Below are 12326 nucleotides of genomic sequence, written 5' to 3'. Positions count from 1 at the left end.
ACTAGGAAGTGTCTTACCAGCGCAATCTTAAGTATCTATAAAAAGCATAGAGTAAATGGATTATACACAACCAAAAATTTTCAATCTCTCTAAAGCTCTCAATATTTTATTGTGCATTTTGGCGCATTGTATTGCTCAATTTTTGAAGCATCATCGAGTTTATCGGTGCCTATCAGATTTGAGATGTTTCTACAAGTTAAGATAATAATACGACAATCCAAGAGAGATAGTCGTGACATAATTTGTCTTGGGGAAAGCGGATTTTCTTCGACTCGACTTATAGTTCAGTTTAATTTATAATTTTCATTGTAATTTATATTTCATTTATTGTTGTTCTTTTTCTTTGATTTTAATAGTTAGAGTACCGCATGTGTATGGTTCGGAAAATTTATCTCAATATTTCTAGCAATTCTTAAAGAGGACAAAATTATAACATTCCTAACTCAAAAACATGCATAATATATTTCTTCATTTTAGCACAATTTTTTTATTTTATCTACATTATCAATGAAGTTATAGTTATACTATGAAGCAGTGTCACAAAAGTTGGATTGACTATAGTAATAAATAAGATAATAATGTGTATATATTTATCTACATGTACATTTTCTATTAATAAATTTGTTGCAGACACTTTGTAGTAAAAAATGAAGAAAATTGAAGGTTGAAAAAAGATACAAATTTGACGTTCAAGACATCTAGCAATATATAGGACCTGTATAATTTATATTATCTCTATTATGTTAATAGTTAATTATTTATTGACATACTTCTTTGTATATGTGTATGTGAATGTTGTCTTATAATGATTTATTCTTTATAACAATTTTAAATATTCAATAATTGGCATAGTATTTTAATTTACTTATATTTTTAGAATTGTTATCAAACAATATCTATATCTATAATACATAAAATGAGAATTTAATACATTTTTATTATATATATTTATGATTTTTGAATTTATATGATGATATTGTTTATTGTTTCGTAAAATTATTTTACAGTATAAAATAAGCGTGTGAAGAAAATAAAATGATTCGTGCATAGCACGAGGGTGATACTAGTTAGCATAGAATGAGAGTAGTGATCATTTCACCTCTTTACCTGCAAAGCTCGTAAACTATTCAACGACAGAAATAAGAAATTTAACTGACCAAGTATCAAGTGGAGTAGTCCTACTACATACTGTGTTACATGTAAATCCATAAAAAAATAACTAAGGAAGGTGAATTGGTAAGGAGTACTTAATTATTCAATGAAAATTAATAATGTAAGCCAAAAAAGGATTTTTTTTTTTGGCAAGGGGCATTGTCATATCACGTCATATTGATATAAATCAATTACTCTAAATTACGGAAATTTTCTAATGTGATTGTGTTGTTTTATTAAAAAGATCTAATACGTCATCAATATGATCTTCTAATAATCTTTCTATATCACAATAATCCTAGGTGAAATTTTAAGGATTCTTTTGGTCTTTATTTTTCTGGACTCGGCAAAATATGCATATCCAATTTCCGTTAATATGATCATTGCGCAAATCATGCATATATTATAAAATGAGTATATCTCGTGCGCATATTCTTCTAGTAGTAAAGTTGATGTATAAGTCTGGTTTTGACTAGTCTCTTGCACCCCAAAAAAAAGAGGTGAAATATACTAGAAATTATGTTTAAAAACATGTGTTCCGATATTCTGACCTTCGAAAATAACTGACTTAAGTCGACCTATTATTAATTTGTTAACATAAAAGTAGAATATCAGAGACCCAATTATAATACAAAATAAATGTGAAGAGTTGTCTTAGTTCTGAAAATAGTATTTTGTAAAGATTAGAAGAGTTTGCATGTACATCCATAATTATATAACAAAAAAATATTTGGAATGGACGATGAATATCTCGCAGTAGAGACCGTTAAAGGTGCGCAACCTTCTTTCAAAATCGTATATAAGGGCGCCTTCGATAGCGGGATTAACCGCTTCAATTATGATCATTCACAACCAAAAGCCAAACCTCCCATTTTCTGGACAAATTCATCCACCCTTCTATAACCATTTCTAGATTTTCAATTTGCTAATCACATTAGTAAGCTATTTTCTATTTAATCGGTGGAAAAATTTGAGGATTTTCGCGCCAAATTGTACGATTAGTATTGGGGAAAATGGAATCGAAGCATGTGGTGATGTCCGCGCTGGGCGTGGGCATCGGAGTAGGAGTAGGCCTCGGATTGGCATCGGGGTCGAACGCAGTTGGGAAATGGGCGGGCGGCGGGGCCGATGCCAACGGATTGTCGCCGCTGATTATGGAGGAGGAGATGATAGGGCTCATCGGTAATGGAAGGGATTACAATGTCACCTTCGATCAATTCCCCTACTATCTAAGGTAAATTTTGTGAATTTGTTTCGTTTTTGAAAGTACATAGTTGATGAATGCAATGTGAAATAGAATATCTCTTGCTGTTTCAGAGTTGGTTCATATTAAAAGGCATTTTTATTTCAGAATTGGTTTATAATTCCTTATGTGAATGTCTCAATTGCTTAGCCATGCATTCCCACTGATTTCTTCTTCTAAATCAAACGGGCAGTGAACAGACAAGGGTCTTGTTAACAAGTGCTACTTTTGTCCATTTGAAGAAATCCCATTTCTCTAAGCACACACGCAATCTAGCTCCTGCTAGTCGAGCAATTTTGCTGTCTGGAACCACAGGTAGGTCATTTAGCTTTCAGATTATTTGGTTTATTTGAAGCTATTCTTCCTCCCAAACATCTTACAGGTAGTTTATGAGTCATATGTTTCATGTTTTACTAGAAATGTATCACCAAACGCTTGCTAAGGCCCTAGCTCACTTTTTTGAGGCCAAGTTGTTGTTGTTAGATACATCCGATTTTTCATTGAAGGTGAGTAGGGTACTTTCTTAGGCATCAGATAATTTCTCTATGCTATTTCTACTAAGTGAGTCTCTTTTCTGAATTTTGAAAACAGATTCAGAGCAAGTATGGATGTTCCAGTGAACCTGTAAGTGCATCATTTGTTTAAACATTTTGTTCGGTGTATTTATCCGACAAAGTGTATTACTTGTCATCTGGTTATGTGGGGTTTCAGTCCTTCAATCACAAAGTGAGGCTTATATGTTTGAACTACTTTCCAATTTCTGACATATACCTTTTATAGTCTTTCAAAAGGTCTACATCTGAAGCAACATTGAGCCGAATGTCTGAATTATTTGGATCATTTGCAATGCTTCAGCCTAAAGAGGAGAGAAGAGGTATGAATAGATAATTTTTTTGTAAGGCAGTATCTTTTTTTTGTGTGTGTAGATCATGAATGCAAGTGTATTTTCACTCGAAATGTGATCTCCAAATTTAATAATGACAAGTTGTTCTTTATTAGTCAGTTCATAGTCTCTATTTCTTCTGATTTATAATTGCAAATTTGCATTGAGTGACAACTGTGATCTGTGCTCATGATTGATCATGCATCTCCATCATTATTTGGTGCATCTAAGCATATAATTGTCAGGTTTTGAGAGCAGAGTGAGTGATCTTAAATAACAAGGAAAGCCCCTGTGCAATTAAAACTTCTTTGTGATTGTATTCCAGCCCTTGCAAAGCTTTGGTTATCGAACTCTTCCTATCTTAGCATTCACCAATTACTAATGTTCAAATCGTTCGCAGTGTTCAATATATTGACATCATGTTCTTTATTTTGGTTCTTCTAAATGCACTTTTCTTTTTGTTTGTAGGGACTCTAAGCAGGAAGAGTAGTGGAGTCAATCTTTCATCATAGTACGTATGATTTTATCTGCGTTTCATCTTATATGTCATTAGCTCATGAATGTATCATCATATGCGTGCTTATGTACATGCAGTGGACAGGAAGGCCCTGCTCCAGGAATGATGCGCAGGAATGCATCTGCCTCAGCAAACATGAATAATCTTGCTTTGATGGGAAATTCAGGTTGAATGGAAAATGATATAATGTACTCTTCATTATATGCTTTTGTAAAGATCGAATGCCTCCACTAAAATTAAGATAAAATGGACTTATTTTTTATTAGCAGTTTGAAATTAGTCTATCTATAGCTGATCATTTTACAAGGCTACTGCAGATTAAAATCCTTGACAGAGTGTGTCGGAGTTAAGTGGTTCAGGAATCTTCTTTTAAGTGGATCAGTTTTGATATATAATGAAGTATTATGTTGTCATATACCTTTATTTATGTTTCTTAGTCTTGAATCTCAACCTTTTTTAGCTCCACCAAAGCGTGCAAGTGGCTGGTGTTTTAGTGAGAAACTTTTTATACAAACACTTTACAAGGTAAGATTTCCATTCATGTGTAATGCTTTTCTACGTGCCCCTGCTAATGGACGACATTATGTAGAATTTCTACTGACAGTATAGTGTCAACGATATAGGTTCTTACCAAAGTATCAAACATCAGTCCCATTATACTCTACCTCAGGGATGTTGAGCCACTATTGGGTAGATCCCAGAAACTGTATACAATGTTCCAGAAAATGTTGAAGAAATTGTCTGGATCCGTAGTCATCCTTGGCTCGAGGCTTGTTGACCAAGAAGATAGCTATGCATCAGTTGACGAGAAGATTTATTCACTATTTCCTTATAACATCGAAATTAGGCCCCCGACCGATGACAATATAAACTGGAAGGCTAAGCTGGAGGAGGATATGAAGATGTTCCAATATCAGGACAACAAAAATCATATAAGCGAGGTACTTGCTGCTAATGACATTTCTTGCGATGATTTGGGCTCTGTCTGTATGGCCGACACAATGGTTCTTAGCAACTATATTGAAGAAATTGTGGTATCAGCTATCTCTCACCATCTGACAAATGTCAAGGAACCTGAATACAGAAATGGGAAGCTTGTTATATCCTCGTCAAGGTGGGTCTTTTTGGTGCCATTTTATAAATTATTATTCATCACTAGGGTGAATGTGTGTAAACGTGCTTACTTATTTTCTCGTCTTCAAACAGCCTATCCCATGGGTTAGGTATATTTCAGGGAAGTCATTATCATGGAAATGAAGCCATGAAGCTTGAAGCCCACGTAGAACAGCCAAAGGTTGGTTTCTCGAGTTATACATACTATTGTCGCCTGAGAATAGTAATAAGATGGTGTTAAATCACAGGTTACATTAGATGGAGTAGCTGCAATAGCTGCTGCATCAGTGCCTGAAACAAAATCACTGACAACTGCACCCGAAAGCAAGAGCGAAGAACTCCCAGCATCAAAGGCCCCTGTAAGGATAATTTTCCAGTTTCATTCATTTTTAGTTCCTCAGTTGAATTTTTCATGTTTTGGATGCTTATCTTTTCTGAACTTGGAAATAGCATTGATTGTTTATTTCTATTCTCTAATACAATTTAATGACTTATCCTCCATTAAGAATTATTGACTGAACATGCCCCTTACTCTTCTTTCCATGCATTATGTATGATGCAGATTGTGGCACTCCACTTTACTCATGTTTCATTAGAACTAAAGATCATATCTTCCTCTATTAATAGATCTGTTTATCATTTTGGTTGCATCAGGAAGTCGCACCGGACAATGAATTTGAAAGACTTATCCGGCCAGAAGTCATACCTGCGAGTGAACTTGGTGTGACATTTGCAGATATAGGAGCCTTAGATGATATAAAGGATTCCCTTCAGGAATTAGTGATGCTACCACTTAGAAGACCTGACCTTTTTGAAGGTGGCCTTTTGAAACCATGTAGGGGAATACTGCTTTTCGGGCCTCCTGGCACGGGGAAGACTATGCTAGCCAAGGCCATAGCTAACGAAGCTGGAGCAAGCTTTATCAATGTTTCAATGTCTACTATAGCTTCCAAGTGGTTTGGTGAAGATGAAAAGAAAGTTCGAGCACTATTCACTCTTGCAGGCAAGGTATCTCCAACCATAATTTTCGTGGATGAAGTTGACAGCATGCTTGGGCAACGAAACAAAAGTGGGGAACATGAAGCCATGCGAAAGATTAAGAATGAATTCATGACTCATTGGGATGGCTTACTGACAAACCCTGGTGAAAGGATTCTAGTTCTAGCTGCAACCAATAGGCCATTCGATCTCGATGAAGCAATCATCAGGCGCTTTGAGAGAAGGTAAGTTCTCCTACATATTTAAATACTACAAGTTTGCTGAAAATTCGTTTCTTACTATAACTATCTGTTGATTGTCACAGAATTATGGTTGGTTTACCGTCTGTGGAGAACAGAGAGAAGATTATAAGGACGCTATTGGCAAAGGATAAAGCAGAAGGATTGGACTTTACAGAGCTTGCAACAATGACAGAAGGATACAGCGGAAGTGATTTAAAGGTTCTTAAAATGTTCTTAGTCTCTTATATGAAGTTAAATCACATCTTCTGATTCTAACAAAAATTTCATAAGCAGAACTTGTGTATAACTGCTGCATACCGACCTGTTCGCGAGTTAATAAAGCAAGAATGTCAGAAAGAGCAGGTAACTATCTGACATAGTTACATTTTATATCAATATACACACGCGTCTTCATATTCATAATGCTTCATCTTTTGTGCACATTAAAGAAGCGTAAAGATGAGGAAGTGCAGCAGTCTGGTGGGGAGAGGGAAGTCAATATCAGGCCATTGAACATGCAAGATTTGAAAGACGCAAAGAATCAGGTAATTGCATGATTACATATTCATCCAAACCACAAAAAAGTATCACCTAATTGAGCAATTATATCCTTCATCCAAAATTAGTAGTCAGTTTTCAAATTTAGCGATAATATATGGCTGCCGAGTAAGCATCACAATCCAAACAATTCAGCTTGTTATTTAAAAAGGCATGGATCTTTGATATATATGCTCTCATTTATTCAAGCTTTTTGTTGCGTTAATGAACCAAGTATGCTGTGATGACAACAGGTTGCACCTAGCTTTGCAAGTGAAGGGACTATAATGTCAGAGTTGAAGCAATGGAACGAATTACACGGGGAAGGTGGTACAAGGAAAAAGGAACAACTATCTTACTTCTTGTAGAATGCCGGTTGTGTTCTGAGATCGGCCAACACTCTATTGTCGTATTTATTACTGTATTAAATTCATAGTAGCTTTTAGTGGAATATATTTTGTTATTGAAGATGATTGAAGGATTCTCCTTCAATTTGTGCTCCTCGGCTTGTTGTAGTCTATGTAGTAGTTAGAAATTCTTAGCTACAGCTTTGGGGAAATAGAAACCTCTTCAAAATTTGTTGTTGATTGTTTGTTAATATGTGAGCTCTGCCAAGCTGAAGATATCCTACAGCGGTAGATGTTATTGTTAGCTGTGTGTTATATGTAAATTGTAAACTATTAAAATTATTAATATATTGATATTTTTTAAATAGAATTTATTTTGTTTTGTTTTTGAAATGGTCTCTTGCCAGATTCCAATAAATAAGTTATATTTATGCAGATTTTTATATAATTATAGTATTAAGTTTTATGTGTAGTTTTATTAATGATACTAGTACTCCATATAACACCATATTCAATTTCATATTGACATCCCATTTTTAACATCATAGTATGTTGTTTCATTATTAATGTAAGTAAGTTTTATGATAAATACCATTTAAATAATAAATTTAATAATCAGACATTGATCAAGCACAGAAAATAATGTTGAAATAGAGGATCAGATGTGCACCACTTTTAGACTGGTCTAGTTTATTAGTATCTTCACAAAATTTTCAGTTGTTTGGTCACACTTAGTGGGGAGAACCATGTATTCTTTTTTTCTTTAGTACACAAACAAATGTTGAGGCTTTCACATTTAATATCAATCGTAAGAAGATTCTCTCACATCACATAACCTGTTTCATATTTCTTCGACAATAACAATAATTGAAAACAAGAGTGAGATCTAAAAATGGTACTACTAACATTAATTGAAAACGAAAGAGGAAGATGCACTCCATTTTCAATAAGCTCATTCTAAACCACAAAAAAACCAAAACAAATTTCCAGAGAATTATACATGAATTATTGCAAAACTAAGATTCAAAGCAAAAACATATGAGGGCTAAAACCTTACAAAAAATCACTTTAATCAACACAAAAGAATGGAACCACTAAGCTTCCTATTTGATAACCATGAAAATAAATCTAAAACCACTCATGCCATCTTCTTGTTATTATTATACTTTGGTATCTTGCTCAAGACTTTGGCATCAAACACTGCATATTGTTTCCAAAACTCAGCCTCTGCCTTCTCCCCATACGCGTCAACCTGATCTTCATACTTCTCGTAGAACCGGGGCACACTGAATGCCACCACCATAACTATTTCCAAAACAAGTGTTATCGCGTCAAACTCCCACATTCAACGCATACAAGTAGGTAATAACAACACCGTATACATTCCGCTTTTACCTGAATAGAGGACTGTCAAGAATTCCCAGTAACGCCCTGCAACTGACATCATCCATAAGCCAACAATCACCTGCAAAATGAAATGGCAACCATCAATTCCATATATTGATTTGTAAATGAAGTTTATAAATCAAATGAGTAAAGCACCAAAGATTACTAGTTGTTCAAGCCATCAAGAACAGAGACGATAAAAAGGTAAATACCGCGATAAACTTCTTCATATCCTTTCCTGATGCAACATCCCTCAAAACAGCAAATGCTTGATTGATCAGAATCCTCAAATCAGAGGCTACCTTCACTGCCAGCGCTTCCGGGATTCTAAGTTCCGGGATTTCTGGAAGAGATCTAGTAGCAACGGAAATGAAACGGCATAAACATCAAGCGAAACTAGGAAGCCTAATAAAGCATAGAATGATACCTGCTGAGGAAGGTTCCGGCATTGGCCCACAAGAAAAGACAAGCTGAACCGAGCATCAAAGTGTAACAGATCAAGGACACAAAATGGAAGTCAAGCACTTCAAACAAAAACCAAATAGCTGTGGCACCACCAAGGATCCCTGCTGATACTTTTTTCTCCCTCCATAGCATTACATCAGCATCTGATCATCCAATACATTACATTCTAATTCATAATTACCTCAAACTGCAACAGCATTTATGTATACATACAAATCCAACATTCCTAAATCAATTACTATGCCATATAAGCAATCGAATTAGGCTATGATAATGGAGAAACAATTTTTTCCGGAAAATTTGCATAAATGAAATAAGAAATCCTTCTCATCATCTAACATTCTTATGAATAAATGTATATATATATATGATTAATTACCACAACAACAAAAAAAAAAACAGAATAAAATTGAAAATTGTGAACGTACGTTTGCCACCGCCGAGGACCATGTGAAGGGGGCGCTCGCGGCCGAAGAGGCGGTAAACGGTCTTGCCCTTGATGGAGGATGGTTTTTCCTCCTCGGAATCCGACGAGGATGACAAATCGCGAGTTTCAATTTCATCCATCAAAATGTGTATGCGTTCCTCCTCTTGTGTTTTGAGGATTGATCGCAATATACATACAACAGCTCGATTGTATAGACGGACGAGAGAGAGTTGGGGGGATTACGACTTTACGTGCTACTGTAACAACTCATGCAATTACACTTGATTTATTAATATAAATAATTTAATATGTTTAATTATTATAATTAATTGGTTATCAATAAACCGCGATGAGAATTGGTGAATAGCAATTGGACTATTGGAGTTGGATGCATATAAATTTTACAAAAACATATTTAGACGGAGCGACCATCAATATATAACTAATTTTAAATAGATAACTAGAATCACACTATAAGAGCGATTTAGTTCACTATAATGGCGTTTTTAGTTCTGAATTTGTGAGATACGCGTGATTCTTATGCGTCTCTAATTAATGAGACGCGTCCCGCCACTCAACGCCCCAATTTGTGTCTCTTGCGCGAAAATACAAAAAAACCCTAGTGGCGGCCGCTGTTGTTCCCTTCCAGTTATGGAGTGAGTCCATGGTGGGCGGCCCAATCCTCCTGTGATGACGATGTTGAGAGATGTTGATTTATTTAAGGATATTGGTATCTGAAACCATGAATTTTGCCCAAATTTTTGTATTTCTCATGAACTTTAAAATTGATTTAGAATATCATAAACTTGCACTTTGTTTGGTATTTCCTAGGCATGTCTATCAGCATATTTGACTAACTTACAAGCCTTTTTTTTTTTTATCATACTTAACACAATTAAATCAATATCATTTTCTACATGACTTTTTATCCTACTACTTGTTATGAACTTAAAAAAAGTGGTTTAAAATACCATAAAACGTATCACAGTTGCTCATCTAAAATAAGATTTTGATGAAAATATTTTATTTGGGTCAATTTGAGAAATACCAAACAAAGTGCAACGTTTGTGATATTCTAGACTAATTTTAAAGTTCGTAGGAAATACTAAATTTTGAGCGAATGTTAGATTTTAGAGACCAATATTAGATGGTGTTTGATTTTAGCATGTGTTTGTTAGTTGTGAATCTGTGATGTGAATTAATAGGCGGTGAATACTGAGAGAGAAATTTCAACACATCACATGAGTCCATGAGTCATGTTAATTGGCAATAAAAATAGGAGTATATAAAAATAAAAAGGCCAATTAAATTTCAATTGAATCATTTCTCCTAAATTACGTCGTTTTCTTATGAATGTAAATTGTTTTTCTATGGTATGATGAGAAAAACATTTGCCGCTGCTTATCTTTAATTCCTCGTACAAAATATTTTGATTTTACTTTTTTTTATCTTCATAATAAAATTTTTATATAATTGTAATCACATGATTTTCCAACACAAACTTCCTTTATAAGGCCTCCTCCGCATGCTGTAACTGCAAACTGCAAACAAACTCTCTCTCTCTCTCTAAGAAACAGACTTTATTTAAAGATCATTGTTTATTAATCTCTTGGGGTGTAAACTCAGCTGCTACACTGGCTCTACCTACTCTGGAAGCCCTAACCATGCTCAATTACTGGCGCACAACCGGCGCCGCCAATGCTGGAAATTCACGCCCCACCTCTCCCCTCTTCCTCCCCGCCGCCAGCCCCTTCTCCGACTACGGCTTCGACGGCCCATTCTTCGACCTCGAATTCACCCTCTCCAATCACATCGACCACCACGCATCTCCGAATTCCGGCGACTCGTCGGAATACGAACAAGACATGAGAGAAATCGAGCTCAACCTGGACGCCATCAATCAAACTTACAAGCCGCGGTCGAGCATCGAATCGAATCACTCAGAAGGAAATCCCAAATTCCCCCTTTCGTTTGTGAAAACGGCGGGAAAATTCGGAGTCCTCTTCGGAAAACCTAATTCCTCAAATGAGAAAACCGAAAAACCGAAGAAGGAGCTTCTTCGGGTTAAATTCAAAGTGGATGAAGTGAAAGGACCGCTGATTTCTCTGTTTGCGAGAGATTGTAGCATCTCGGAAGATCCAGATTCGGACAAGTTGGGGAAAGAAATCCTGCACAAGTACTTGAATATTCTCAAGCCTTTGTACGTCCGTGTTGAGAAGATGAAGTTTTCCGGCGCAGCCTCTCCTCCGCCGGAGATGGCCAAATCGGGGTTCCGGAGCAATAGTAATCTGCAGGCGGGGATTAAAGTAGTGCGTAAGCATTTGGGGAAGAGCCGCTCAACTTCGGTGTCGCCGCCGGGAAACCGCCGTGACGACTCGCTGTTGGAGGTGCAGGATGGGATTCAAGGCGCTATTTTGCATTGCAAGAGATCATTCCATTCAGATAGTGGTAATTAATTAAACACTGATTCATCTCTTAAATCTATAAATGTAATTATTCATATTTAACGTTTTTTTTAATTTTACAAATGTGATTTTTCAGAAAGAGAATTGTCCCGGTCGGTGAGTGATGCATGAGAAGTCTGTGATTTCTAGTTTATGTTCCGGGAAAGTTGTATAGCCATGGATCATCTTCCTTACGACAGATGGACTATAATTTGTAACTCGTACGTATATTGTAAAATCAAAAATCAATGAAAATATTCAGTGTTGATTTGAGAAAAGCCATGACTCAAATACCTCAACATATCATTCATATTTTTATAGTTATTTGTCATACTAGAAATCTAGATCTAAACAACTACCATCATACTAGTTTTTTTTTGTCTTAATATATAACTAGAATACTTCTATAGAATCAAACAATAACATGTTATTATCCTCTTCCACATTACTTAAAAAAGTGACCTATCGACTAAAGTACAAATAACATCAGTACTACTATAGTAAGATAAACTACTCAAAGCATCCATCTTATGCTATCTGCAATGATCCAACTGCAAGAGGTGACCGACATATATATGGCCCCCTTGAATAT

At 35.6% G+C, this 12326-nt stretch overlaps 3 protein-coding genes across 3 annotated transcripts; 2 read left to right on the top strand and 1 right to left on the bottom strand.

Annotated features, from left to right (window-relative positions):
• Positions 1 to 1922: 1922 nt before the first annotated feature.
• LOC125215595 (uncharacterized) lies at positions 1923 to 7166 on the top strand. The gene is made up of 16 exons (XM_048117053.2): positions 1923 to 2386; positions 2589 to 2710; positions 2813 to 2901; positions 2987 to 3019; positions 3176 to 3269; positions 3747 to 3789; positions 3873 to 3961; positions 4256 to 4320; positions 4419 to 4909; positions 5002 to 5089; positions 5157 to 5267; positions 5563 to 6131; positions 6212 to 6347; positions 6423 to 6491; positions 6578 to 6673; positions 6920 to 7166. The coding sequence occupies exons 1-16, from the start codon at positions 2166 to 2168 to the stop codon at positions 7031 to 7033; spliced, it is 2430 nt and encodes an 809-aa protein (XP_047973010.1). The 5' UTR covers positions 1923 to 2165; the 3' UTR covers positions 7034 to 7166.
• Positions 7167 to 7923: 757 nt separating this feature from the next.
• On the bottom strand, positions 7924 to 9531 carry LOC125209720 (reticulon-like protein B5). Its single transcript, XM_048109303.2, has 5 exons — positions 9292 to 9531; positions 8826 to 9006; positions 8611 to 8752; positions 8408 to 8477; positions 7924 to 8317 (listed from the first exon to the last, which is right to left on the bottom strand). Exons 1-5 carry the CDS (start codon positions 9428 to 9430, stop codon positions 8151 to 8153), a joined length of 699 nt encoding a protein of 232 aa, XP_047965260.1. The 5' UTR covers positions 9431 to 9531; the 3' UTR covers positions 7924 to 8150.
• Positions 9532 to 10825: 1294 nt separating this feature from the next.
• On the top strand, positions 10826 to 12012 carry LOC125212901 (membrane-associated kinase regulator 5-like). Its single transcript, XM_048113192.2, has 2 exons — positions 10826 to 11738; positions 11832 to 12012. The coding sequence occupies exons 1-2, from the start codon at positions 10955 to 10957 to the stop codon at positions 11864 to 11866; spliced, it is 819 nt and encodes a 272-aa protein (XP_047969149.1). The 5' UTR covers positions 10826 to 10954; the 3' UTR covers positions 11867 to 12012.
• Positions 12013 to 12326: the final 314 nt, after the last annotated feature.

This window comes from Salvia hispanica, chromosome 3 (genome assembly GCF_029641045.1).
Source record: "Salvia hispanica isolate PSC_SH4W2 chromosome 3, Shi_PSC_v1, whole genome shotgun sequence".
Classification (NCBI taxonomy): Eukaryota; Viridiplantae; Streptophyta; class Magnoliopsida; order Lamiales; family Lamiaceae; genus Salvia; species Salvia hispanica.
This window is presented reverse-complemented; position numbering and strand designations above follow the sequence as displayed.